Here is a 22,171-nt window from a genome sequence, read left to right on the forward strand (position 1 = left end):
CTTCTAAGCCATATATGAATCTTTTGTTCATGTGCCCATTTCTGCAGATTTAATAAACTCAATTAATTAAAACTCTGACAATTAATTAACTGGCTGCACAATCCTATGCATATGGTCTGAAGGCATATAAGGTCATCACCTTGCTGAAGCTAAGCAGGTCTAGTGTGACGGATTATAATTGTAAGAAAACAAATAAAAATTTCCTTGAAAGTTAGTCTCACACAGTGTTCAGTGGGACTTACTCCCTAGTAAGTACATTTAAGATTGCGGCTTAAAATTTCTTTAATTGGGTGACAGTTCTAATTTTAGCAACTATGAATTGTTAGCCCTGAAACATGTAAGTTGATTAAGAACAATTATTTTTAAAGTTCAAAAGCTTTTACCTTCCTTCAATAAACAGCTTCTGTGAAAAGGACAGATTTGCAGATGAATTTATGCAGACTATATGAAAGTCAGTGGACGCGGGTGGCGCTGTGGGCTAAAGCCTCAACGCCTAGGGCTTGCCGATCGAAAGGTCGGCGGTTCGAATCCCCGCGGCGGGGTGCGCTCCCGCTGTTCGGTCCCAGCGCCTGCCCACCTAGCAGTTCGAAAGCACCCCCGGGTGCAAGTAGATAAATAGGTACCGCTTACCAGCGGGAAGGTAAACGGCGTTCCGTGTGCGGCTCTGGCTCGCCAGAGCAGCGATGTCACGCTGGCCACGTGACCCGGAAGTGTCCCCGGACAGCGCTGGCCCCCGGCCAATAAATGTGAGATGGGCGTACAAACCCCACAGTCTGTCAAGACTGGCCCGTTCGGGCAGGGGTACCTTTACCTTTACCTTTATATGAAAGTCAAATGTAATGGAAAATTAATTACAAACACCTTGAACTAAGTGAATGACTGGTTGTGTTTTCTTTATATATATAAAAATGTTTAATAAGAATTAAGGAAGTTAATAGTATGCAGTCACCCTTTGTGCTCACTATCACCCTTGAATGAACTTGAAAAAATTCCACCTTTATTAGTCATTGACTCAGTCAGTTTGGCAGACTGCTTAAAAGGGGGCTGGGGTGACTTTTAAGTGACCTTGGTTGGGGGGAGGTATGGATAACAACTGGGCTTCAGGTTTTAAAAAATGAGGAAGAGCCATTAGTCACATCCACACCACACAGTCAAAGCACTCTTACACTGGGGAATGTAGTTCGTTAAGGGTGCTGGGAACTACGGTTTCCAATATTATTTGGGGAAGGCATGAATGTTAAATTATGAGTGCTTTAAATGTTTCGTGTGGCTGTGACCATTGTTTCTTTATTCCAGAATCCTCCTAGGTATGTAACCTCCAGCCTAAGGTGTGTAACATCCAGCCTAAAGAAGAGTTATACAGAACTAAAAGCCTTGTTCCGCTATCTGGTGACATTTTGGCTGGTCCTAATAAAAGGTATTGTCCAGCTGTGGATTTTGGGTTGCCTTGGGTGGGGGGTTGTGGAGGAGCGGATGCCCTTCAATTAGTTAGTCTGTGGTCTATAGAGCCTGACCCATTTTTCTGTGGCCCAAACAACACCAACCCTGAAGGGGCTGCTGGTATGGAGGGGAAAGGAAGCTTTGGGGCAGTTCTTTATTTTGTCTGGTCATTACTCCACCTCCCTTATATACCATCTTTCCATCAAGCAGCTCATGGTGGCTTACACAGCTCTCCCTTTCCTTGTTTCATCTTCACAACAGCTCTGTGAGTCAGAGGAGGCACTGCCCCAGCAACCTCAGTCTGCCCTTAGCCAATCGCCACCTGTCTGTCATTAGTTCTGGCTTCAACTTCATTGGCTGTGGCTGCTGCTGGCCTCTCTGCCTTCTGCCCTACAAGTCTCAACGAGCATCAGCCACCATAGCTGTGAGGTAGGTTAGGCTGAGAGACAGTAGCTGGCACAAGGCTGCCAACAGTAAATCCCTCTTCTGCCAGATGCTTGAAAGTTCATTAGTGAAGTTACATTAATAGGATCTATGCAAGCTTCATAATATTTCCTGGAAGATGGGTGTGGAACATTGGGCACTGCGTTATACCCACCAAGGGCTGCATGCAATGCCAGTACATCCAGTTCCAAGAAGAGCAGCAATCTGGATACACACATAAAGTGCCACCTTTTAATTTCAAGCACTTTCCAGGTCTAGAATGAGATGGGAGGAAGGTTGTTGTTACCACTAAGGAACTTTTGAGCATCTGGCTTCGATGGTCCTTCAGAATCAGGTCATCCATGTGCTGCTGCTGCTGCTCCTCCTCCTCCTTACTGCCACAAATGAGGCCCCACTTCTTTTCTGCTGGGCACTTGAGCAAGCATGTTCCTCTTGGGCTTCTATGAGATTTTTCCTGGGTTGTTGTGAAGACAAAGTAAAGGAGTGTAGAACCACGTAGACTGACTTGAGCTTCTTGGAGGACAAGAGGGATATAAGTCTAATAATAAGTGTATATTAAAATTCTACCTGAAGACATTAGTGGGAAAGTGGTTAGAAATAAGCCTGCACTTCTCCTGCAGGGAGTTTCAGAGAGGTCCATGACTGGATTAGAACCATTAACTTAAAATAATGAGATGCCAGGAAAACCTGGTGTCAGAAGTTTCCTCCTGTTTATTAATTGTAGGAAGTTTTCATTAGGGTATATATCATTGAATGAATGCAACATTAAGTGGTAATGTGCATGTTTGGAACAGCCAACCCAGATCAAATACCACGGAGAGTATTCTCACAGCACCTTATATTGATTCCGGCACAATACTTCTAATAGAGGCAGTTCAACTGGTGATTGCAAGTTTGCTTGTTTGGTGCATTTGTCTACTGCCAAGGCAGTTCACAAGTCAATATATTTAAGCAAGAGGACAGAGGAGTACTAAAGATAAAACAATAAAGCAACAGTATGCTATCAGCCAATCTGTGGTCTCTTTAGGAATGGATAAACATGAGCCCTCTGCAGCCAAGTAGAAGCTGTCCGGGTTCTGAACCTTCTGAATTGGACATGCAGGACGGCAAAGCTTGCCAGCTGCAGAGTAAGGACTGAGACTGCCAGAGTGATTACAGTGAATTGGGCACAACCCCTATTTATTCTGAGTTGGGCTTATTTCTTATTATGCTATACAGCTTACTGCCAAAACCAGCTTCTAGGATGTTTACAAAATATAAAAACCAAGGTATGTAAATAGCTAAAATATAAATATTAATGGTTAAAGTATATTAAAATAACACAGCAATTAAAAACAAGAGACTCAAGTTGAGTCTCTTCTGCCAAAATAGGCTTCTGGTGTGGCTTACAGTTCATTGAAAAAAACTGTTCCCAGGCTAGCAATCTAAAATGGCACAACAAAAAAAGGGAAATTAATTGGGAGAGAGGAGGAAATAATCAAACTTGGGTATAAGATCTTAGTTACATGTTCTTCCAACAAGTATCTTGGGTGCAAAAGCTCATTGAGTTAAGGTACCCAAAGTTGCTAGCCTGGTCAGCTGAGCCAATGGAGTAGCCCTGCATCCTTTCTCTTCCCTGCTCAGCTGCAGCTGGATTCAGTGGCTGCTGCCAGGTGAAAGCTGGTGGAGACTTCTCAGCAGAGCTGGTGGTGACCCTGCACCACTTCTCTTCTGTCCTCTATTACTCTATTTTTAGCTTAGATCTGCAACTTTGATTTGATTAATAGTCACATTAACATATTAAAGCCTTCTGATTGACAAAAAGGTGCCCCTTTTAAATTGGATAGCAGTGGCAGGCGGGGGTTAAGTCTTAATTGTTTCTAATACAAGAACTTTCAAAAATTGTAGATATTTCATTTTCTCTGTCACAAAGTAGGGAATGCCTCTTCTGAATTGATGCCAACCATGGCACCTGCGCAGATGGTGTAGAACTTCAGTTCTGTAAAACGGGTTGAGAATAGTGAAAAACATAAACATATTTAAAGTGGGAAGCATTTTGTAGACACTTTGATTTCTAAAGGCTCCTATATCAGTGAGAAAAAAGAACATTAGGACATTATATGCTCATTTTACAAAATCAAATATCTAACTTGCCAGAAAAGATGCATAAGGGGACAAATTAGATGTGTATTTTATATTTACTGAGCCCTTTCCCTTCTCTATAAAGAAAAAAAGTGGCAAATGTATGTACTGTATGGATACTCTTCCCTTTTCATATTCTGAACACCAACTTCCAGTGAGTGAGTGAGTGAGTGAATGAATGAATGAATGAATGAAATACCTTTATTGTCAATGTGCAACCTGCGTAAAATGAAATTAACTAAACCTAAAATAATACATGGTGGCAAGAAAGTGGACAGGGAGAAGTTGTTCTCCCTCTCTCATAATTCTAGAACCTCGGACCATCCAATGAAGCTGAATGCTGAAGATCCAGGACGGACAGAAGAAATTACTTCTTTACACAGTGCATAGCAAAACAATGGAATCAGTTCCCACAGAAAGTAGTGATGGTCACCCGCTTGGATGGCTTCAAAAGAGGACTAGGCAAATTCATGGAAGACAAGGCTATCAGTGGATACTAGGCACCGTGGCTGTGTTCCACTGCTGGAGGTAGTATGCCTTTGAATGCCAGCTGCTGCGAATCACAAGCAGCGAGAGTGCTATCATACTCATGACAAGTTAGCTGGTGGGTTTCCCTCTCTCTAAATAACACTCCGAGAACAGGCTCCTGGACTAGATGGACCTTTGGCAGGGGCACTCTGGTATAACAAGATGGCTGGTTTTGGAAGTGATGGGAGGGGGAGCCCGATGCTATCTGGTGGAGGGGCATTTCCAGGGCTTGGCTTCAGCACCACTTGGGACAGGACACGACGCCCTCTGCGGGAGGAGGGCTGGGCGAAAGCCAACGGCTGCCCCGTGTTCCTTGCGCACGTGTGTGGACGTTGCGCCTTTGGGCGCAGAGCGCGGTGTGGGGCAGGGGCAAGGGCAAGTCCGTGGGTCCTCAAGTGCTTGGAGGGAGTGAGAAGCTGCGTGGGCCGAAAGGCCCTCTCCCCACACGGCAGCTCCAGGCAGAGGGAATACCTTTTGGCCCCTCCGTGGCTTGCAGCCTGGGTCGCAAAGCTCCGCTTCAGGGTCCACGGCAGCAGAGCGCGCACCCGTGGCACCCCTGTTCCAAAACCAAGCCGGCACTGGGAGTCTCCCTACCTACCCAGCCCCTTTCGAGCCCGGCCCGGCTGACTGACTGGTTAGATGGTTGGCTAGCTGGCTAGCTGGCTGACCGACCAGCCTGGGCGCGCCGGCTTGGGCGAGTGGCGGCAATCCCGAGCATCTTGGCTCCGGCGTTCGCGTTCCTCCCCATCTCCACCCAAGCCTCATTACCACCCCTTAATGAGACCCCTTTACTCCGTGACGTGCAACCGCTCCATCTCATTAAGGAAATCGCTCTTCAATGCTGATTATTTTATTTGCAGCCATAATTATATTTCTTTCGGCTAAATCACGGTTTAATCGAGCCCACATGGAGGGCAGCAGCGCTAATTACAGCGGGAGATGCGGGGCCGCTCGCTCGCCTCTTGGACCGCTCGGCCGGAGCAGGAGGCGACCCAGGCGGGGCCACGGCGCCCGGGCGGCTCTCGCCTTCCCTTCTCCCGCCGGGGCTTTCGGGATGGAGGGGGGGGGAATCAGCCGAGAGGGAGAAAGAAGGGAGAGAAAAAGAGATGGGGGGGAGGGGAGGGGGGATGGCGCTGGTAGGGGGAGGTGGTCTGAAACACAACAACTTATTACTTCTAATTCCCCAACTGTCACCAAATCACCTGCACGAAACAAGAATCTAATTTGTTAAGCTGGCATTTCTGCAGATGGAAGATCGATTTTCTCTTTAGATTTCTCTAATTGAGTGAATATAGACGCCCCGAATTAGCCGCACTTGGGGGCTGGAGGAGAAGGGGGAGCGGGGGGAAAGGAATGGGAAGGTGGTGGTGATGGGGAGAGAGAGAGAGAATAGAGAGCAGGGTTGCTGGGGAAGGGGAGGCGGGTGGTTGGGGGGAAAGTCAACAAAAATCATCCTGGTAAAATAAGCCGTATTACCTCCAGAGCTGCCCCCACCCCTCCCCAAATAATAAAAGAAGGTGGACCGAAAGGTGTGTGTGTCCGTCTCCCCCCCCCTCTATATTGAGTGACAGTCATATTCCTGGCGCTAACTGGGTTTTAAAAGAAAAGGTTAGGACGGCTGGAGAATATTAACCAAGCGGCAAAGAGAAAGAGGGGGGGGGAGGGAGAGGAGAGACGGGGGGAGAGGGAGAGAGAAGGGGGGCTGATCTCTGAAATTGCTTACAGAATTACATTTGTTTTTCTTGTGATTTTATTAAAAGTCACTCCTCATCTCCAGAATGCGTGAAAATATCTACTTTCCACTCAGATACACCGCATTAACTTGTTGGAGGCGAATTTGTTTGTTTGTCTATTTTATTTCTTTTGCTAGATAAGATTGATGCAGTCTTATTAGCGCTATATCTAGTTATAGAAAGAGATAAGGATGAGATGTTTTCTTTTTATTCCAATTACGAGGCTTGTCACCTAACTGAATAACTGATATATGATTATTTATCCTGAGCAAATAGAAATCAGAAAAGCGGCCCAACTTAACACATACAAACAAAAATATGTATGTTTCTTATTATAGCCAACCCGGGTAATTGGCCAGATTAACAGGGTGGCGTTGTAGAGAGAAGGAAGGGAAACTTAAACGCGCCTCTGTCAAACTGGAGATGTATATTTTTTCATGGTCGCGTCTGATCGCCTATTTAGTCAGCCAGGCTTTTTGCGTGTGTTTGAGTGCCTCGCTTCCTTTTCTTAAAGAAGAGGCGCGCGCACGATTGTCGTTTTTCTCCGCTTTACACCCCACCATCTCTCCAGAAAATAATAATAAGAATAATAATAATCGGTCGACAAGGGTAAACTTTGAAATACTCGTGTGTAGTCCGAGCCTTCTGGCTTCTTCTATAAAGCGCGAGAAGTCTGTTGGGCTCAGCAGAAAGACATTTTTTGCTGCCAATGAACGTAGGAAAGGGAAATGAACACAAATAAAACAAAATAAAATAAATAACTTCGCCCAGGCTGCGCTAGATTTTGAGCGCTGCCGCGGTTCCAGCTTTGCAATCATATGATTTTTGTTTCGGCTGCAACCTGGGGGGTGGGGGTGGGGAGAGAGGCGGAGGGCGAAATTAAACCTGTCTCCTATTAAAAACAGTTCCCCTCCCCAAAACCGATTGATGAAAAATTAATTGAAACGAGCCAGCCTTAAAATAAAAAAAATATTTAAAAAATACAAGCGGGTCCACAGCTCAGGGTTTGTTTGGGGTTTTTTTGCAGGCACCTGCTGGCGGCTGGCAAGCAAGCAGAGATCTGATTTGTCTGTTCGATTGAGACAGATGCATTTGCAGAATAAGAACTGCGTCATTCTTAGACTTTTGCTGGGGTGCGGGACAAAAAACCAGAGGGAGTTTTAGGTTCAAAGAGGAAAAGAAGAAGAAATCGTGACCTCTCCCATCTCTGTGGTGGGCCTCCTGAACTTGCGCGCGCCCCGATCCACCATTTTCTCGTGGGCGTTTCAACTCTGGACAAAGTTTCCCCCTCCGAGGTGCCACCAGATCCCTCTCCTCCGGATGCCAAAAGATCCCCCCGATCCTCAAGATACCGCCTGAGCTCATGAGAAGACGCAAACTGGGAGCTACATCTCGTTCTCCCACCAGCCGCGTTTTCAGGAAGGGGCTTGCTTGGCGCAACTCTAACCCAGAAGTGGCTTCGGCTTGGAGACGCTTCTCCCGCTCGGCCCCCGCCCCCGCCTGCTCTCCTCCATTTCCCTCCGTTTCTTAATCAAGCCCCGGGTTTGATTTGCCGGCGGCTGACCCAGGCCAGGCGAGAGAGGTAGTCCGCGAGATCCTAAGAAGTCACTTGATTTGTTTTCTGCAAGCAAATGGAGCCGAGGCGCGCGCACCCCCCTTCCCAAAAGTGGGCTTGTAATTTGCAAGGAATTAAAATTGATTCTTTTCATCAGGCAAAGAAAATAGGAAAATGTGAGATCGTTAATTATGGAGGGAGACGCTTTCTCATTAGAGGCAGCGATGTTACCATTCAGCATTTAAATAGCGGCAATGTGAATAATAATTATCATAACGTGTCATATTTCAGCCCTGAAAAGACACACTTGCTCCCCCAACCCCCGAAAACACGCGCGCGCACCAAATTGCATCCTCCAAAATTAAAGAAAACAAAACCGTCGGCTAAAAGGAGGGAAATACGCCCCCTAAATCCTAAACGAATTTATTTCGAAGGGGAACTTCTTTCCACCCTAAGGATGCAGAGCAAGGCAAGGAACTCCTGTGTGGGAAAAGAACTTCCGCTGACCAGCCTGTTTTTGAACAGAAGTGATAACCAGCTATAAAGGGGGGGGGGGCGACAAGAAAGGCAAAGGAGGGGGGCAGCTTCTGTTAAGTGTGCAAAGCAATTAGGAAGCCAGGCAGAGTCGCTTCCTGGGTGTCTGCCGCTGTGCCAAAGGCGCCTCGAAGATTCAAATAAACAAGTGGACCCCCCGCATCCCAGCCCGTGCCCCCCCCCCTTATTTGAGTCCTTTGGAAAACAGTGGTGGGATCGAGGCCTTAAGGGGGCAAGGACAATAACCCCAGATCTGGGTCAAAATGGTGCGTGTGTGTGAAACCCATCCTCTTTCTGTTGCGGCCGCGTCTGAGGAGCCCCTGAAGGTGGCACTTCCAGAGTCCCCTCCCCAACCCTCCTCTTCCTCCAGGCCGCAGTTGACGGCGGCGCCTCTCTATCTGCGATGTCTATTTCTGTTTCCCCACCCCTGCCGACCCCCAAAGCGGCCCTCGGCCTCCCCTCTCCGCCTCCAGCTGTGTCTGGACATGCCCCCCTCCCTCTCCACGGCTTGGCCGACTGGAAGCAGCGGCGGCAGCAGGCGGCGCGCAGGGGGAGAGGAGGAGGAGGAGGAGGAGGAGGACACCCCAAAGCGGGGGTGATTTCCCGGCGCCCAGCCCTTTTGGCAGGGGCACTCTTGTACAAAATTCAATCTCTCTTTTTTATGAGGAGTAAACCGCCTAAATAAATTTTATTAGGGGCAAGCAATATGTTCCCTGGTCGTTCCCTTTGTTCCAGTCCTACGTGTGTGTAACAATCTAAAACCTATTTATGGAGGGAAAATCGCCGGATCCGTCATAGAAAATCCTTTTACTTGGCTCTGAAGTGATTTTCTGAAGAACACTCTTGTCATGGTGGAGATTTTGGGGGCCATTGTGCTAAGCCGTGCCTTGTTAGGGACTTCACTTTGCCTGATCAGGTGGGAAATACCTTCCATTATCCAAGGAATGGGCCTGACTGGCACTTTTCTGGCTTGCTGGGGGGGGGGGTGAGGAAGTAGAGAAGAGGGAGGGAGGTGGGCGGTGGGGGAGGGGGGAAAGATGACGAGGGGCTGGGAGATCTTTGTAAATACATCTCCGGCTCAGCCCAGGTGGAATCCAATTCTCCTCCAATACTCTTGGATCCAAGAGGCGGAGAAGATGAAACGTGTGTGTGGGGGCGCGCGTGTTTTACATAGAGAAAAATCAAGAATATTTTCACTCTGACAAGCGTCTAGTCCCGGTTTCCCCCTCCCCTCCTCCTCCTCCCTCCCGATTTCCATTCTTTTCTTCCCTTTTCTCCCTCTCACAGCCTCCCTTCTCTCTCCCCTCCTCCCCACCCATGAAGCCCCCCGCAAGCCCATCGCGCTTTGAAGCCTCGGAAGGAATGATTTAGTTTGTTTATCCTGCTATAAAAATCAAGAGCAATAGAAAAGTCATAAAAGGGAGCGCGCCATCCATCACGCCGCAGCCTTGTTTTCCCGCGGCTCCTAAGCGAGATGGATAAGCCGCGGGTCCCAGCCCCTTGTTAAGCGCGATGATGGGGCTGCCTATTAACTATTACGCCCTTTATTTATCGACTTGAAAGGCGCACGCCGAGCCAGCCGAGCTCAGGATCTGGTGGAAGTTGGCAGATTTTGGGGGGGGGGGCCTGAGGGGCAGAGAGATATGGAGCACCCCCACTTCCCAAAAAGGCAAGGAAGGGAAGCCACCCTTGGAAATGTGCTAGGCCACTAGAAACAGGAGGAGGCGAGGCAGGAGGGCACTGCGGGGTGTGTGGGTGTGTCTGGGATCAGCTGGGAATGGGTTGGGGAGAGAGAGAGAGAGAGAAAGAGAATTGGGCAAAACTATTCCGGCTCGTGAGATGCGCTGTTCAAAAGGTGGAGTGTGTGCCGCCCAGCAAGACTGAGACTCCCGGGGATTAGCTGCCCAAAGTGGCCACCTGCCCTTTCCACTAGGCAGGCAGGCAGGCAGGCCGGCCACTCGGTGGGGGTAGGGGGGAGCGAGCCAAGACCATCGACTGCCCCTTCCACAACCCTCCTGCAGGCTTACTCCCGCTCCCCTTGTAAAGTGGGCATCGCGGGGAGCTTGGTCTGCTTCTTTTGTCTTTTCCGGCTGGTGATGGTTAGCTACTTTGGGGAGATTGGAGCAGCAGGGCCTTCTCTCTCCCCCCCCCGCGCCCACCCCCTTGCTCTCGGGCTGGGCTTGCTGCTTCCAAGTCTTCCAAACAGGGCCGAGAGGCGGGCAGCCCTTCACGCTCTCCAGCCTGACAGCGACCCCTTGAATGGGATCATCGACGGGCTCGCCAGGCGCTCAACTGCCCCACAGCTCGCTCGGCCGCCTCCTTTGTCTCCCCTTTTCAGTGCCAGCCCGAAACCCACCACCCCTGCGTTGCCATCGGGAAAGGAAAAGCGGGGAGGGGGTTAAGAAACCCCAAACACAAAGGCCGAGCAATGTTTTGTGGGTGTCCGTCGGGCGGCGAAGCAGCAGCAGCACCACCAACAATAATCAAAAAAGCCATTCGCCCGGTTATTACTGAGCAGAGAGAATCTCCCAGGTGAATTCCCCACCCCCACCCATCTTCGCTTGCTCGTGTGTGTGTGTGTGTGTGTGAGCTTTATTTGCACTACATGAATAATCTTAATTGCATCACTCTCGAATTAAAAATCAATGTTAATCAAGCTGGAAGAAGGAAATATCAGTTTTCATTGTGCCTGGCCTAGATGGCAATTCCAGCCCCCCCCCCCTTTTAGAGAATGGGGCGGAGAGAGAGAGAGAAAAAAGAATCAAATAACTTTAAAAGGCCATTCTGTTCTGCTACAAATACAATTGAAACGGATTGTTTAGGAGCGGATCAGAAACGGTACAGAATTTTGCACTTAATTTCCTCCGTTATCATTTACAATAAGAACCTCTTGCCTTGACAGCCAAGTCTAAACAGTAGTAAATTAGTACAAATTTATACTGATTTTACTCTAATAATCGTAATAAAAGCTTATAGATTTGGCACTAATTACATAAATGCCTAATGATCTTGAAAATTACTCTGGTTAGAAATATATTACTAATCTAAACTTTGTTGTTGGCTGGCTTTGAAAAATCAGAACATTAGAAATGGTTCGCTTCCCTTGTGCAAAGCACTTGAAATTGTTGGGATAGTTTAACATATTCAAGAGGAAAATAATGTTTTGTTTTGTTTCTTTTTGTAAAAAAAACAACGTTCAGCTTTATTTACTGTCTTAAACTGAGTTTGGAGACAAGCTGAACTTAGAAACTTTCTCACACGCCCAGGTGAATGAAGGAGGCGCCTGGAGGCGCTGCCTTCTCCTTAAACCAAGACAACTGCTGGAATTATTCCTGTTTTATACAAATATGTAATTCAGCGGATTGAGATCCTTGTGGGGATTTGGGGGGCGGGCGGGGAGGAGGAGGGATGAGGAGGAAAGACTGCTGCAAAGATCCAGGTTACTACAGACGTTTCATTAGGGTCACACTCAGCTTTCCTCTCTGCTGCGTTTTCCAACCATCCCACATTAGTGGATGCACTTAAGTTTATACCTCACATTAGAAATCCTTAAATAAAGCCATCCAACACAATTTATCCCCAGAACAGATACACCCCCGCCACTCCACAGCTGTGCAGAATCTCTGTGTCCTTTTTCCTCGCTCTTTCCCTCCCGCAAACCCCAAAGCGACGGCAAAAGAACAGCAACAACACACCACAACGAAGACATTAAAAAGTGCCTGTGTGTGTAAGACGGTGGTGGCGATGGGGGAAAGGAACAGCACAACATACCAGCCATTCACTTCTGTCCCCCCCCCCCCCCAGCCACCTATATTCCTCTTTTTATTGGGTTGGCTTTGTCAGTCATTTTCAACTAATTTGATCAGGAGGTCACTTTTGTTAAAAAAAGAAAGAAAGAAAAAATAAGAGGGGGGCGGAGGAGGCTGCCTCTCCGGCAATTCATCAGCGCGGGGCGGGAGAGAAGGCGAATGGCGACGGGGGCTTTAAAAGCCCAGCCCGCGCGGCTCGGCGCTGCTGCTGCTGCTGCTGCTGCGGCTGGTGGTGCTGAGGCTGCGGGCGGGTGGAGCGGGGACTCTTTGGGTGCTGACATTTGCAGGCTGCCCTCCTGATTGGTCCCTTCGCTGAGCTGCTCACGGGTTCACTGAAGTGTTAAGCACCTCCCCGTCTCTCTAAAGGACATTATAATGCAAGAGACCCCCTTTTTAACCACACACCGAATTTTCTTTCATTTAGGCGATCTATATATAAATATATATCTATAAGCTTGAGAGAGAGAGAGAGATCCGGTGCAACTTTTTTTCCCCATAAAAAAACCCACCACCAACCGCTAAAATTTGGGGGGGTACAGCTTTCGCCCTGGAGCGGTGCGCGATGCTCTCTCACGCCGACCTCCTGGACGCCCGGCTCGGTGAGTTGCCCCCCAAAGCTTCTCTTCCCCCCCTCTTTCCTCCCTCTCCCTCGCCCCCAGCAGCACCTGCAGCCAAGGAAGAAGCCCCGGGCAGGAAATGGACAATTTGTGCCTGATTTTACCTTAATGCGACTAATTTCTTTAAAAGTAATTGTACTGTATTAAAGTTTGATTTGATTTAACGCCATCTTAAAAACAACAACAAACCACCTATGGAATATGTAGATCCAAAAGCAGCAGTAGCGGAACTGGGGGGCCATTTCGTTTTAGGTTGTGGCCCCTCTCCCTCTCCTTTGTCCTCTTCCTGTTTTGTTTTTTATTTTCTTTAAGTCTCTCTTTTTTGGTCTTTTGAAATAATCCTGCATGTGTGTATCTAGTTTGCCTACCCTTAAGAAATAAATTGAGGTGCCCTTGGCTTTGGACAGGTGGATGTTCGGGAGCCTCTCCCGGCGAAGGCGCAAGGCGGCCCCCTCCGGCGAGGAGAGGGTGTCCGGGGCGACTATCCAAGCGGGATGGCTCCCAAGTTCTTGGGGGGTGGGAAGGAGGCTAGGTGGGCCGGCCCGGTTCCTCCCCGTCGGGGGCCGGGTTGGCCTAGGGCGCTGGTGGACACCGTCCGGGCCCGCCGGCCGGGGGTGGACCGTGGTGTGCGCCTGGCTGAATCGCGGCGGGCCGCTGCTTTGCCTCCGCAGGGATGAAAGACGCCGCCGAGCTGCTGGGCCACCGGGAGGCGGTGAAGTGCCGCTTGGGCGTCGGAGGCTCGGAACCCGGAGGCCACCCGGGCGACCTGGCTGCCAGCGCGGACTCGGTGGAAGGCTCCACGCTGCTGCCCGGCGACGACATCTCCGCCGTGGGCTCCACGCCCGGCGCGCTCTCGGTCGGCGCCAAGGACCCGGACAAGCAGCAGGGTCAGCCCGGTGGAGGCGGCGGCGGCGGAGGCGGCCAGAACCCCGGCCAGGCCGGCCAGCAGCAGGGCCAGCAGAAGCAGAAGCGGCACCGGACGCGCTTCACGCCCGCGCAGCTCAACGAGCTGGAGAGGAGCTTCGCCAAGACGCACTACCCGGACATCTTCATGCGCGAGGAGCTGGCCCTGCGCATCGGCCTCACCGAGTCCCGGGTCCAGGTAGGCGCTCGCCGTCTGTCCATCCACCCAGCGGCCAAGCCACCCACCGACCCTCCATCGCCCACCCCGTCCAGGGACAGGGGGGGCCTTCCAGGCCAGGGGGCGCCCCCGTCACCAGACCCAAAAGGAGGGTGGCGGGACTTACTACTCCGCATTGGTTAATTAGGGTCATTGAGCTCCCCTGATTAGGGACCGAGGGCTAGCTAATCAAATTCCTCACGGAAAGGATTTCCAATCACGCAAGGGGGGCGGGAGTTCGAACTTGTGGTTTTCGTTTTGTTTTAAAGTTGTCTCAAAAGTGAGAAAGGGCTGCTGTTGTTTCTCCAGTCTGGAGACGCGAATGCAGCAATTTCATAAAACGGCACCAACTAAAAGCAATGCTTTCGATGGCCCAAAGCGAAGCCTTCCCATTAAAAGAATAAAATAAAATAAATATCCTGCCCTCCGCTCCATCGCAGCACTGAACAGCACAGACGCTGCGTTACAAAACTTAGTTTATTTGAAGCGGCCTGGGAATTTCGCTGCTGTACATTCAGTGAACGCTACAACGCTTCGAGATCGATTTCTAAGGCAACAGACTGGCACTCCGATCCCAAACACATTGCTCGATTTCACTACCAAGGAAGGCGTTTGAGGCAGCAGTGTAAGGAATATTTTCAAAGAGCCTTAAAAACCCAAGGCAGAGAAAGCCTTTGCTAGAAGTTTTAATTTTAATTTTATTAGCGTTTTATGTTAAGGAGTATTAGCAAAAACAACTCTCTGTTTATGAACAAACGCATTGGACGCATTATAGAAAAGATGAAATAATTTAAGAGAAGTATAACAAATCTCTTTTTTGTGGTGAGGTAATATTCAATTTCAGCACACATTTGTCCCACTCTTTAAGAAAACAAATCATTTTTGTGTTATCTTCCTGCTTCGCATACTGGGAGGTTTGAATTTATTTCAGTCCGATTAGTTAAAATGACTCTGCGCTGTCCTCAGTCCTGAACTTTCCCTTTCCTTGGTTCTTTCTATTTTGATTATTCTGATTGAAATCGCTGATATCGAAAAGGAAAAATGTATTCTTAAAAAAAATCTTAAAGTGGAATCAAATTTATCTGGAGGCATTTGCATTTTAGATATTTTTTTAAAGGCACTAATTAAATGCTGCTGACTCCAATACCATCATTTTAGTTTGATATCATTAACAGGTTTATGAGGAACTTAATTACAGGGAAATCAATGAGATTTCTCTCTGTATAGAGAGAATAGATGTGTATGTACTTCGTGAGTTGAAATCCTCTCTAATTAATTTAGCCAGAACTAAAGAACGCCAAACAGATAAATGCAGAGGAAATCTAGAAACAACACTTTTAAATCCCAAGGAGGACTTCTGTGTTTGCGTTCAACAGAGTTTCTGTCACCATATACCTACCTATAAAAAGTGCATTAATATTATCTATTAGATTAGAAAACACTATAATGGGGAGTCTTCCAGAAAAATTGTTACGCATGCCCAAACCAAACCAATTTAAAAACCAAACCAATGCTAAAACCAGAAAGCTACCGCAATTCTTCTCTGAATTTATATATATTAGATAAGTTATACAGATTTATTCAACCCGTGTAGAACGTTAATTAGTTTAAATTTAAAATGAAATCTGGTTCCAAATAAAATATAATTGAACAACTTGGAAGGAATAAAGGAAAAGAGCAGGAAGCCTATTAAACTCCACTGGGTTTCTCCAAAGGTTAATAAGCAATTTCATTATCAGGAATGTGATGAACGAAACAAAATGCATAATATAGAATGGAAATAGCGATTATTCACCCGCTTCCTCTCCCCAGTGGTGGAAATCCGTAGAACTAAATGATATTGGGATCCTGGCCCTACAACGATTTACAGATAGTAAACGAAATTACGGAGAATGAACAGATGCATACGATCTTATTTTGGGTTAATTAATTAATACAGAATAATTACCTCGCTTCATTTACAATTGCTAACGCAAAATAAAACTATCCACTTCAACATAAACAAGTGCTTTTCAAAGACCCCAGTCGCGATTAAAACAGTGATAAGGATTGTTATTCCATTTTAAATCATATTGTTTCTTGCCTTTCCTTCGAAGGTAAGCGTGCGTCAGATGGCGACCCGAGGTCGCTTACAGCCTGAAACTATCCATATTTTTACCCCCGTGGTTTTCCAGCCTTACTTGTAAGTAAGTCGCGTTCACCTCAGTAGGACTCACCTCCAAGTGAAATGGGGGGGGGGAGCATTTTAATGACCTCAGCATAATCCTACACGCTGCTAATAGCTACGGGCGGCTGAATAGAAACAATTTAATCGAGTGGCAATTTAAATATTCTTTACAATAATGTTCTGCAGTTTAAAAAGTAATCAAATCAACATAACCTTCTTAATTAACACTTCAGAATGATTAACATTGTGTAAGCTTGTGCAAAAATAAATTATGGGAAATGTATTTACTTCCCAGTTCATTGTATTCTTGCTACTTGACCAAATGGAAATGAAAGAGTAATGGATGGGTTTATGGTCTCGTTTACACAGCCTTTGCGGCGCGTAGGGGGCTCCACATTGATCCGGGAATGCTCCACACGCCCGCCTTTCGAGCTGCTCTCTATGCACCATTATATGCAAGAATAAATTATATTTTTTCTCACTTTCCTGTCTTCTACATTTTAAAAACCCACCCCTGCTTTGTCGAAAAGGCCTATCCCACGCCTAAGCTACCACTTTGCGCTCTCTCTCTCTCTCTCTCCCCCCCCCTTTCCAGACCGGGTGTAATAAAACCATTCTTTTTATAGCATGCCATTATTAGAAACCAATTTCAGAATTATTTATAACCTGGAATGGCTTATTAAGCAGCAATGCGAGAATCATGCAAATGACAGCGATCCAATGCAATATAATAAGCATAATCATTAGTCTCTCGCGCTGATTAATTAACTTTCAATATTTTATTTACATAAAAAGCAAATCAGTGAAATAACTTCTGCACAGCCAGGCTTGCCTTTCAATATTTTACACCAACCTAAAAATAATGTGCTGAGACTCCATTGACCGTGTCCCCCCGCGCTGGCCGTGTCACCTGCCACATCTTAATAGGGGACAAGCTGAGAGTATTTTCTAGTTTTCTAATGGAATGAGAAATTGCATTTTCTTCCTCTCCCAGTAACTATTAAAGCGTAATGAATTCGGCCTAGAGTTCACGGCTGGCTGATCGAAATGAACCTGAAATCTGAGCTTTAATGCAGCTCCCCAGATTTCCTACCAAATCTTCGCATTAATCATCCGCTGGATTCCAATGAGATCTTCATAAAGCTTTGTGAGAGGAGGGGGTTGGGGTGGGGAGAGAAAGGAAAGTAATATCCTCTCCCCTTTTTTCTTCCCCATTTATAGCTGGGGAATTAAACGGGCTATATATTTCCAAATACATTTACAGTATGTCTATATTACTGTAGCAGCAGGTATCATGAAAGTAGAGTTTGAAATTGCAAACTCCATTAGACCCTCAGTGTTGTATTAATAATGTTGGGCGGTGGGGAAGCAGAGGGGGAGTCGCTGCGTTTTCTGATCGCAGCCGAAGTTGCCCAAATGCCTGTGGCTAATATATTTCCAGCTCCGAGTTGTCATGTGCGCCTTTTCAAAACCTCCCTCAGGTTCTCTCTCCCTTTTAATCTGTCATGCACCGGTTTCCAAGTGGATACGTTCACATTTTCAAAAGCATATGCGCCGTCGCTCTGAAGTGAGGCGATGACGACCTGATGGAGATTCTTTTACAACCCCAGTAAACCATGACACATAAAAAGATTTTGTGGCCACCATTTAACTATTAACCCTAAAACATAATTGAACACGACTTTTCTCCGTCTCTCTCCCTCTCATCTTTTTCTTCCTGCCTTCCTTCCTATTATTATTCCTATAACATTTAAGTCCTTAACAGCTGTTCCTTCTTGCTAATGGCCAATCGCATTTCCCTGTATAAATTGAAGGGTTTGAAAGAATGCGGCGGTGCTCCGGAGCCTCTCAAATCCGTAGGCGGCTTGTAGACTGTCCCTAAAGCGGAGTAGGCACAAGAGCTCGGAGCGGCCCCATTCCAGAGTGGCGTGGGAACCCAGTACGCCCACCGCCCGCAAACAAGACAAGGATCTTTGTTACTAAAGCGCACACGGACGGTTCTTAAAACAAAAGGTTGGAGTGGGACAATAAATACTAAAACCGATTTGGAATTGTTACGGAAATTCCTGGTTCCAAGACTGGAGCTTGCGTCCCTTATTAAAAAAGCAAAGCAACCAAGTGGGGTGTACACCATGTACCCAGATTTGACTCTGGGCAGGGCCCAGCCCAAATACGCATCTCCATTCTGCCCCCCTTTTGCGCTGCAAAAGTTCCTGCCCTTTCACGAATCTTTTTTACGCATCAACTTGTGGCGGCGGCAGCGCTGTGGCCGGGGTAAAACAGAGCAGGGTAAGACAGTGCAAAGAGAGAAAGGGGTCGAGGCAGAAGAAGGCAATAAAGAACAGGTCAGATATACGCGGGGAGAGAGCTGGAGAGAACCACCAAGCTAAAGAATATTCCCACAGAGAAATAAATGAATACCAGGCCAAGTCACTTATTAAGAACCAGTAATATTTACATATACAGTACATGCAAAATTGTGTATATTCGCGTGACATATACGTTCATGTAATTAACTCGACTGGAGTAAAACCAAAAATACCAACATTGTCTCACGATAGTTGCGCCGCGCGATCCTAAACATGTTTACTCGAAAGTAAGCCTCACTGAGTTCAATAGAGGTATTCTAAGGCTAGAAGGGGAGTGTGCGCCATTCATTCAGTGGGGGGGTACATCAGAGGAAACCTGCATAGGATCGCGGTACCCGCCTCAGTTTGCTTTTCTATCCAGCCAAGTCCCGCTTGCTCATATTCAAAAGCCTACTTATAGTGCAATACTAAGGATGTTTTTCAGAAGTTGAGTCCCACTAATTTCTGAAAGTCTGATACCAGGTCAAGTATGCTTAGCGTTCGAGTCTTGTTTATTTATGCTTAGTATTTAGACACTTGGGAAAGGCCTATTTTTTTTAAAAAGCCGAGTTGAATGGCTCAGTAGAAAATGAAAAGCTGCTGACACAGACGAGTTCAACGTTTGGTGGAGCTGACAGAAGCTCGGTTGATTAACTAAGGCATCAGAATGAATATCTAAAGCAAAATGCTCCACAATTATTGCAATGGCAGCTCACTTGAAGTAATGATTTAATGCATCTTTGTTGCATCTCCTTAATGAGGTACTTGAGCTTCACCACAAGTCAACTGCAAAACAAAAACTTTAAAATATATATTTAAAGCTCAGCTTCTCAGTAAGCAGCAATCTTTTCCAAGTAGTCACTAATCTGGCTTTGTTTCCAATTACATTATATAAATTATTTCTTTTGGGGAAAAGTCCCCCTTATGTCTTATTTACATTTACAATATGAATATTCCTCATGCCTTGAAGTAGGAAGAAAAACATATGAAAATACCAATTATTTCACTGGGAAGTATGGCATATTCAGTGCTTTCAACTTCTGGTACTCAGGTAGTAGGAATAACTCCTATTGGAAACCACTGCTAAGCACTAAAATAAAAATAAAAATGTGTATGGGACCTCTACACATCTATCTGCAATGTATATTCAGAGTGTTCCACATACCTGTAACAAAACACACTTATTTGTTTGATCCCAGTAGAGAGATCAATACACAGCTTTCTCCTGTTCATCCATATTCCCTTGCTGATCTAGGCTCACATATGCAACAGATGCTATGTGTATGGATCCTGTGGCTGGATGCTTTAGGGCAGCAACAGTGGTTGCATGTGTGATTCCCAGCCATTGGTACCAAATGTAGGGTTCTCAATAACCAGCATAGATAAAATATGGATGCCAATTGTAGATGAATATGCATCTTCCATATTGTCTGTTGATGTATTCAAATCAGGATACAAAATATACACATATCTAGCCTCACATAAACACACACATATACATGCATATGGGTAGCTAAAAATGTACTTCTATATGCAAAAGTCCTTGTACAGACGGGGAAAGAATGCAGTCCGTATTCCAATTTATATATTTGTTCTAAGCATATGGAACTAATGCAAATAAGGGGTGGATACTTTTAAAACTATTACAAGAAACACAATCTTCTGGTGCATTAAATGAACATGCCTACAGATGCATCTCTTGCTCATAAATATTTTATAGCTTATATTAACGTACTTATCTTGATTATATTTCTTGGGTATCCTTCATAAAATATCCCATTAGATTATTTAAAAGTGTTGTAGATTTTGTGAACTCAAGTGGTTAGTGAAGAACTTTTCTACAATCTCAGTCAGAAACCAATTTAACCTAAACTTAAGTTAAATCACTGAAACTAAAGAGCCCACATGGCTTGTGAATTCAGCTACTACTGAACACCTAGTTCAAATGTGAGGAATGGAACTTGTGTGTAAGTCTGAAGGTAAATGTGCATATTTGAGAAAAAACACAATGACACCGTTCTCTAAATATGTTTTCTTTGAAATATTTCACCAATGATTTTGGTGCAAATCTCAAGAGTGCTTAGGATGAGGTACTAGAAGAACCACGAAAGTCATGTCATTCACATTGTCTTAAACACAAGTTTTGCACAACTTGTTTATGCATCAGGGTATTAATTAGACTGCTAGCTCCAGAAATATGAGGTACGATTGTAGCTTTATTTTTTTCTTTTGTGCCTATGGTCACATAGCAGGCCTCCCAAACTAGATATGAGTCTAGATGCTTAAGAAAAATTATTATAAAATCTAAACATGACTACAAAAATAGTAACAGCAGTAGCAAACTCACAATAGTAAAATAACAGATTATTGGTACCAGAGTAATAACTTTATTTTCTACTGTTTTTCCTGGGTTCTATCAGGGGAAACGGCAGGGTATAAATAAATATATAATAATACTATTTCAAAGGGCTAAAATCTAAGGATTGTAAATACAGTATGCCAGCTCTTTTATTTTATCCCTCAAGCCATCTGTGTCCAGAGTGGGGCAATGTTCCGCCTCTTCCTCCTCCTCCTCCACCACCACCACCTTTAAAAGAGTATTCTCCCTTTTGTCCCCAATGGAAATAGAACAGTTGCCCTTATTTTCTCCCTTCACTTATGCTCCCTTATTTGTCAATGGAACATTAGGGGTCGGTTTCGGAGGAACCGTGGCGAGGCTGAAGGAAACAAGGCAGCGAAAGTCCTTTGCGTTAGGAGCAATGATAAAATACCAGTGCGTAAAAACCCATATTTTAGCCGGACAGCAGGACAGGCACGATACGTCTGTATCCACACACAGACGCCTTCTTCCCCCCTCCTGACAACTCCATCTTCGCCTTTAGGGCCTCCAGCCAGAGGCGTGGGCCCGGGTGGCGGAGGGACGCGGGGCCTGTTCAAGCGCTTTGCCCGGGGAGCCACTCTAACCGGCCTCTCTTTTCTCTGTCCTTCCCCCCCACTTGTCCTTTCCTTCCCCGCCGGCGACGACGGGCGGCCAGGTGTGGTTCCAGAACCGGCGGGCCAAGTGGAAGAAGCGCAAGAAGACGACCAACGTGTTCCGCGCCCCCGGCACGCTGCTTCCCACGCCGGGCCTGCCCCAGTTCCCCTCCGCCGCCGCTGCCGCCGCCGCCGCCATGGGCGACAGCCTCTGCTCTTTCCACGCCAACGACACGCGCTGGGCCGCGGCAGGCATGCCGGGCGTGTCGCAGCTGCCCCTGCCGCCGGCGCTGGGCCGGCAGCAGGCCATGGCGCAGTCGCTGTCGCAGTGCAGCCTGGCGGCGGGGCCCCCGCCCAACTCCATGGGCTTGTCCAACAGCCTGGCGGGCTCCAACGGCGCCGGCCTGCAGTCGCACCTCTACCAGCCCGCCTTCCCCGGCATGGTCCCCGCCTCCCTGCCCGGCCCCAGCAACGTGACGGGCTCGCCGCAGCTCTGCAGCTCCCCGGACAGCAGCGACGTGTGGCGGGGAACCAGCATCGCCTCCCTCCGCCGAAAGGCGCTAGAGCACACAGTCTCCATGAGCTTCACCTAATGGCGTCTCCTTCCCGCCTTCCCAGCCAGCCAGCAGCCTGCCCCCAGCCGCGCCTCCCGCTTTCCCGCCCTTTTTGCTTCTTCTAATTCCTCCTCCTCCTCCTCTTCTTCTTCACCTCAGCCCTGCCCTCACTCCCCACTCCCGCCATTTTTTTGTACTTAAAAGAGGGAGGGGGAAAACACAACAAAA

The 22,171-nt window shown here is 47.1% G+C and overlaps 1 protein-coding gene and 2 long non-coding RNA genes across 7 annotated transcripts in view; 2 read left to right on the top strand and 1 right to left on the bottom strand.

The window, feature by feature from the left end:
• The window catches only part of LOC309514763, a 234,187-nt gene that overhangs the window by 53,615 nt on the left and 158,401 nt on the right, over positions 1-22,171 (top strand). The gene's annotated exons all lie outside the window — the stretch shown is intronic.
• LOC309514728 overlaps positions 1-22,171 on the bottom strand; it is a 36,861-nt gene that overhangs the window by 11,605 nt on the left and 3,085 nt on the right. The window lies entirely within an intron of this gene.
• Positions 1,200-22,160, top strand: OTP (orthopedia homeobox). 2 transcript variants are annotated; one of them, XM_082192015.1, is made up of 3 exons: positions 1,200-1,417; positions 13,453-13,883; positions 21,452-22,160. In XM_082192015.1, exons 1-3 carry the CDS (start codon positions 1,258-1,260, stop codon positions 21,980-21,982), a joined length of 1,122 nt encoding a protein of 373 aa, XP_082048141.1. In that variant the 5' UTR covers positions 1,200-1,257; the 3' UTR covers positions 21,983-22,160. The 2 variants fall into 2 exon arrangements, with proteins under 2 accessions (XP_082048141.1, XP_082048142.1); XM_082192016.1 differs by lacking the exon at positions 1,200-1,417 and adding an exon at positions 12,429-12,763.

This window comes from Podarcis vaucheri (assembly GCF_965113315.1).
Source record: "Podarcis vaucheri genome assembly, chromosome: 11".
Taxonomy (NCBI): domain Eukaryota; kingdom Metazoa; phylum Chordata; class Lepidosauria; order Squamata; family Lacertidae; genus Podarcis; species Podarcis vaucheri.